Raw genomic sequence first — 6,995 nt, forward strand, 5'->3', positions numbered from 1 at the left:
GGATATTGGCAGTTTGGAGGGATATGTTGTGTATCTTTTTATGTGTATGCTTCTAAACTGTTGTATTCTGAGCACCTCTGCAAAAACAGTGATAATGTGCGAGTGTGGTGAAAGTGTTGAATGATGATGAAAGTATTTTCTTTTTGGGGATTTTCTTTCTTTTTTAGGTCACCCTGCCTCGGTGGGAGACGACCGACTTGTTGAAAAAAAAAAAAAAAAAATTAATATATATATATATATATATATATATATATATATTAATATATATATATATATATATATATATATATATATATATATATAAATAAAGAGAGGCAATCGAGATTTAATTAAAATTCGTGCAAGAGGTAAGTATAAAAGTAATTTTATTTACAAAAGCGTACAAAAAATGTATGTAGTGGACTAGACATTACACTGGATGATCCCGTGAACACTCACACTTGTGTGAAAAAATATTTATCTTTTGGTCTAAGAAAAAATGGTAGAAAGACATTCACTTGTAGCTGCAGGCAACTGTGTCCTGGAAGCAGCACTTGTCTTGGGGTGGTTGACATCTGTAAGGAGTAGATTGGCACCAGTGATAAGTTGACTGGCACTTGTGAAACGTTGGTTGGCATCTGTGAAGGGTTTGTTGGCATTTATGAGTTGACTGGCTTGCTGTTGGGGTGATTGACACTCGCAAGGGCTGGTGTCATTTTGGCCACCATGAGTACGAGACGACGACAACAACACAGTACATCACAGATGAGGACATCATGGGTGGTGCTGGTGAGGTCTGGCTGGGCAGGCTGCCTCCGTGTGTTTGTTAAGCAGAGACATCCTGGAGAAGGTCTTGTGACAGGTGACACAGGCGTACTTCTTGATGTCAGCGTGGGTCTGGAGGTGAGCCCGCAGGTTGCTGCGGTCAGCGAAGCAGCGGTCACACTGCGGACACTGGAAGGGTTTCTCTCCGGTGTGGGTCCTGATGTGGCCCTGCAGCAGCCAGGGCCGCGAGAAGGCCTTGCCACATAGGTGACACTTGCAGGGTAGCGTGTGGGTGCGTATATGCATCTTGAGAGCACCCAGGCTGGTATACACCTTGTCGCAGTGCTTGCACGAGAACGACTTGGCTCCCAGCGCGGCACAGTGGAACTGCTTGTGCTTGCTTAGACCAGAGTACGTAGAGTACGACTTGCTGCAGTCACTGCACGAGTACCGAGCCTCGCCACGCCCGCTGCTGCTATCACTAGAGGCGGACTCTGACCCAGGTGATCCACACTCTCTACGGTGTCTGCCGTGGGTGAGCGTCTGGGCGGGGGTCAAGAGGTGAGGCATGGGCCACCCCAGCGGCACCATCCCCGCCCACAAGCTGGAATTTGCTAGCAGTGGGCGCGGGCGCGCGGGCTGCAGGGGAACAGGAACCTCAGAAAACTGAAGTTGAGACATATGTTTTGGAGGGTCGTCAGCCAGCCAGGGTCGGTGAGGCTGGGTCAGGGCGGAGGTGGGCTGGGTTTCCTGCCCATCCTCCGAGAAACCCAAACGACTTGCGGTTGTTTGTACTGTGGGTAGCTGCCCAGGACATGGACTGGCGCGATCCGAACTACCTTCAAGCGCAGGCAGGCGGCCCAAAATGGCCGGTGAACTCACGATGCCAGACGAAGGTTCCGCGACTTTACTCGTCAAAGAGGTATGTCCAACTCGGCTGGGTGCTCTGGTAGGTGATGGAGTACTTCTGCAGGTAAGTGTGCGGTGTGTGGTGGTCATAGTGTTTCTGGTGTCTAGGATAGGCAGGTGTTGGTTTCTATCCAAACTATCCACCTCCGAGGCTCGTGAGAGTCTATCAGAACCCATTGAACCTCTCTCTCTCCTCTCAGGTTCTTGTGCTATGCACGGCAGTGCGGTGGTAGTTTGAACGCATATAGCGCGTGCATCGGGAACCCCTTCCCACACACCGGGGACGCATAACTCGCGCACTTGCGTACTTTGCGCCTGAGTCGCCTCAACGTGCGCATGGGACCCTCGAACGCGTATTCTCTCAAAGTCCAGACCGCACTGGGTCGCATCACGCAGTTCCTTGGGGCGAATGGCTTGTGCCTCCCTCTTGCGTATCACTTGCGGCTCTCGCGTGCGTAGAGGTGCGTGGGGGTTGTACACGCCTGGTTCGTGCGTGCGTGTGGGTGTTGCGTGCATCTCTCCCTCACACTTCACACTCAGATCCTCAGGTTCACTCTGTACACAACCTGAAAAATAGCAACACATTAGACAACAGGAAAACAAAAAAATCACATTTTGACATTAGTAATTATTATTATTATTATTATAAATAATTAATTTCTATCCTTTCCCCTCCAAGGAAGTATTTTTTTTAATCGGAGGAAGCGCTAAGCGCGTAAGGGGTAATATGGCGCCTGAGGAAATTGAAGGCGTTCAGGTTCGTTCCTCGGAAAGTCCAGTTCCTTGGATCAAGACCCCTTTTCAGACTCCAGTGAAATAATAATAATAATAAATGTCAAATGTTAGACTCGTGTGCGTTATTCAGGGAAAAGGTGAGAGATCAGGTGCACTGATGGGAAGATCAGGTGCACTGATGGGAAGATCATGTGCACTGATGGGAAGATCAGGTGCACTGATGGGAAGATCAGGTGCACTGATGGGAAGATCAGGTGCACTGATGGGAAGATCAGGTGCACTGATGGGAAGATCAGGTGCACTGATGGGAAGATCAGGTGCACTGATGGGAAGATCAGGTGCACTGATGGGAAGATCAGGTGCACTGATGGGAAGATCAGGTGCACTAATGGGAAGATCAGGTGCACTGATGGGAAGATCAGGTGCACTGATGGGAAGATCAGGTGCACTGATGGGAAGATCAGGTGCACTGATGGGAAGATCAGGTGCACTGATGGGAAGATCAGGTGCACTGATGGGAAGATCAAGTGCACTGATGGGAAGATCAGGTGCACTGGTGGGAAGATCATTTGCACTGGTGGGAAGATCAGGTGCACTGATGGGAAGATCATGTGCACTGGTGGAAAGATCAGGTGCACTGATGGGTAGATCATGTGTACTGTGGGTATTTGCAATGATGGGGAATCAGGTGCACTGTGGGCACCATGTGCACTGATTGGAGATCAGGTGCACTGTGAGCATCATGTGCACTGATTGGGAGATCAAGTGCACTGATGGGAGATTAGGTGCACTGTGAGCATCATGTGCACTTGTGGGGAGATCATGTGCACTGATTGGAGATCACGTGCACTGACTGGAGATCACGTGCACTGATTGCTAAGCTCTAAACAAAGCTTCATAAAGCTTGAGTCCAGGTACTTTCATGTGCAAGTTTAGGCCGTAAGAGCGAAGAAGGTTCTGGTACAAACACCATCACACACTACCATGTCTTGGCTCCCGGCTCCCCAGGAGCGCTAAACTCACACGAGCCCCAGTTTCCATCTGTGTAAAACAGGAGGGGAAAACGTTAATACCTGACATCCCCCAGAGGAAAAATCTCCACAGCTCCATAAAACGCAAGTAACCCACTGGATTTCAAGTCACTTCGAATGACACTTATACTTTACGTGTACCTGAATAGGCTTACTTATCTGTTTTAACTTTTACGATTAAAATAACATTACAAAGACCACAATAAAAGTAAGTAATTTTGTCTGAGGTTTTCGGGTAATTATGGGTAATTTACATGTATGTTATTATGTGTGATAATTTGTGTAAGTGTATTTATGTGAACCTAAGTAAGCCTGCATCACATGGTGAGGTTCCCACGAGTGGAGATCTCTATACCCAGTATTATGGGTGATGGGGGATGGGGTGTGAGGGTCTTTGTGAGTTCAGGGAAAGTGACCAAGAGAGGACTTGGTGGCCAGGCTGTGTCGGGGAAGCCAAGGAAAGTGACCAAGAGAGGACTTGGTGGCCAGGCTGTGTCGGGGAAGCCAAGGAAAGTGACCAAGAGAGGACTTGGTGGCCAGGCTGTGTCGGGGAAGCCAAGGAAAGTGACCAAGAGAGGACTTGGTGGCCAGGCTGTGTCGGGGAAGCCAAGGAAAGCGACCAAGAGAGAGGACTTGGTGGCCAGGCTGTGTCGGGGAAGCCAAGACCCCGTGTGAGGGTTTGAAACCTGGGGTCTAAGAACTTGACTAGTTTTCTAGAGCAATCTACTTATGCACTCTGCTGTGTACTGTGAGTGAATATTCACTGGGGTTCAGTTTGTTATATCTCCCTCTATTTCAGATATCCTGGGTGGTATCTTCTCAGGTATCGCGGTATCAGATACCTTTCTCTTTGATCAAGACAACTATTGTAATAAGCAATTGTAATACGCAATTATCTTTATTTTTAATAAGACCGAGCAATACTTAAATCTTAAAACAAAAGTTTAGTGGCACTGAGTAAAGTGCTCAAGTGTGTAGTGAGGGGAGATGATGTACTACTGTCTTGCTTCATAATAAAGGTAAGAAGAATTCCCTTCTAGTGGTATGACAATATCTTAAGTCTCCACCAAGAACCTCATCACTGGTAATCCCTTAACTCACTCGCAAAGTCAACTGCTCAAGGAGAAATTTCTGGCTTAACTGTTAGTGATAATTTATCACAAGTTATATACAGTGATGGATCTAAGCAGGAGTCTACTGGCAGGGCTGCAGCTGCTCTTCTTGTCACCTCCAGCAGGAGTCTACTGGCAGGGCTGCATCTGCTCTTGTTGTCACCTCCAGCAGGAGTCTACTGGCAGGGCTGCATCTGCTCTTGTCACCTCCAGCAGGAGTCTACTGGCAGGGCTGCATCTGCTCTTGTTGTCACCTCCAGCAGGAGTCTACTGGCAGGGCTGCATCTGCTCTTGTTGTCACCTCCAGCAGGAGTCAACTGGCAGGGCTGCATCTGCTCTTGTTGTCACCTGCAGCAGGAGTCTACTGGCAGGGCTGCATCTGCTCTTGTCACCTCCAGCAGGAGTCTACTGGTAGGGCTGCATCTGCTCTTGTTGTCACCTCCAGTAGGAGTCTACTGGCAGGGCTGCATCTGCTCTTGTTGTCACCTCCAGCAGGAGTCTACTGGTAGGGCTACATCTGCTCTTGTCACCTCCAGCAGGAGTCTACTGGCAGCGCTGCATCTGCTCTTGTCACCTCCAGCAGGAGTCTACTGGCAGCGCTACATCTGTTCTTGTTGTCACCTCCAGCAGGAGTCTACTGGCAGCGCTGCATCTGCTCTTGTTGTCACCTCCAGCAGGAGTCTACTGGCAGCGCTACATCTGTTCTTGTTGTCACCTCCAGCAGGAGTCTACTGGCAGCGCTACATCTGCTGTTGTTGTCACCTCCAGCAGGAGTCTACTGGTAGGGCTACATCTGTTCTTGTTGTCACCTCCAGCAGGAGTCTACTGGCAGCGCTGCATCTGCTCTTGTTGTCACCTCCAGCAGGAGACTACTGGCAGGGCTGCATCTGCTCTTGTTGTCACCTCCAGCAGGAGTCTACTGGTAGGGCTACATCTGCTCTTGTTGTCACCTCCAGCAGGAGTCTACTGGTAGGGCTACATCTGTTCTTGTTGTCACCTCCAGCAGGAGTCTACTGGTAGGGCTACATCTGTTCTTGTTGTCACCTCCAGCAGGAGTCTACTGGCAGGGCTGCATCTGCTCTTGTTGTCACCTCCAGCAGGAGACTACTGGCAGGGCTGCATCTGCTCTTGTTGTCACCTCCAGCAGGAGTCTACTGGTAGGGCTACATCTGTTCTTGTTGTCACCTCCAGCAGGAGTCTACTGGTAGGGCTACATCTGTTCTTGTTGTCACCTCCAGCAGGAGTCTACTGGTAGGGCTACATCTGTTCTTGTTGTCACCTCCAGCAGGAGTCTACTGGTAGGGCTACATCTGTTCTTGTTGTCACCTCCAGCAGGAGTCTACTGGCAGCGCTGCATCTGCTCTTGTTGTCACCTCCAGCAGGAGTCTACTGGTAGGGCTACATCTGTTCTTGTTGTCACCTCCAGCAGGAGTCTACTGGCAGGGCTGCATCTGCTCTTTTTGTCACCTCCAGCAGGAGACTACTGGCAGGGCTGCATCTGCTCTTGTTGTCACCTCCAGCAGGAGTCTACTGGTAGGGCTACATCTGTTCTTGTTGTCACCTCCAGCAGGAGTCTACTGGCAGCGCTGCATCTGCTCTTGTTGTCACCTCCAGCAGGAGTCTACTGGCAGCGCTACATCTGTTCTTGTTGTCACCTCCAGCAGGAGTCTACTGGCAGCGCTGCATCTGCTCTTGTTGTCACCTCCAGCAGGAGTCTACTGGCAGGGCTGCATCTGCTCTTGTTGTCACCTCCAGCAGGAGTCTACTGGCAGCGCTACATCTGTTCTTGTTGTCACCTCCAGCAGGAGTCTACTGGCAGCGCTGCATCTGCTCTTGTTGTCACCTCCAGCAGGAGTCTACTGGTAGGGCTACATCTGCTCTTGTTGTCATCTCATCAGATAAGAAATATAACAACCATGTTCAGTTAGGCATAAGAATTAACAACTGGGTGTCTACACTCAATCTGAATTGTTAGCCATCTTAATGGTAGTAAAGTGAAATTACCACAATGATTTTAACTCAACATTATGAAAGACTTTGCGTCGTCACTGAAGATTCCTGCGTCGCATAATAACGACAAGCTCAATGGAGAAGTCAGTTACAGATACCCAAAAATCAGAGAAAAGGGAATTAACCTACAATTTATGGATTTTATCACACACTGGATTACTCCATCATAAAGTTGGTAAGTCAGCCAAAGAAAGTACCTTGAAGGAAATGTAGAATATAACTTTGGTATATCTGTGTCTAGCATTAGGAATAATATTAAAAGAGAAGTAAATAATGAAAATGAATGTTATAGGAATACAGTTAGAAGTCTGAGTAGATCTATAACCCACTATGATAACATGAACGTAAATAAGTACTCTTATGTAGCAACGTGCAATGTGAACACTGACTGATGTTGTAGTAGCCAGGCTTAGGCTTGGTTACAAGTACTTCTGGTAGTCTGGCAGACACACAC

General features: G+C 48.7%; 2 protein-coding genes across 2 annotated transcripts in view; one reads left to right on the plus strand and one right to left on the minus strand.

Annotated features, from left to right (window-relative positions):
- LOC128694773 (zinc finger protein SNAI2-like) overlaps positions 1-6,995 on the plus strand; it is a 176,727-nt gene that overhangs the window by 25,549 nt on the left and 144,183 nt on the right. The window lies entirely within an intron of this gene.
- LOC128694772 (uncharacterized) overlaps positions 570-6,995 on the minus strand; it is an 8,962-nt gene continuing 2,536 nt past the window's right edge. Inside the window, exon 2 of the mRNA XM_053785076.2 lies at positions 570-2,219. Within this exon, the coding sequence (XP_053641051.2) occupies positions 754-2,219 (1,466 nt within the window). The 3' untranslated portion in view covers positions 570-753. The remainder of the gene's footprint in view (positions 2,220-6,995) is intronic.

This window comes from Cherax quadricarinatus, chromosome 51 (genome assembly GCF_038502225.1).
Source record: "Cherax quadricarinatus isolate ZL_2023a chromosome 51, ASM3850222v1, whole genome shotgun sequence".
NCBI lineage: Eukaryota > Metazoa > Arthropoda > Malacostraca > Decapoda > Parastacidae > Cherax > Cherax quadricarinatus.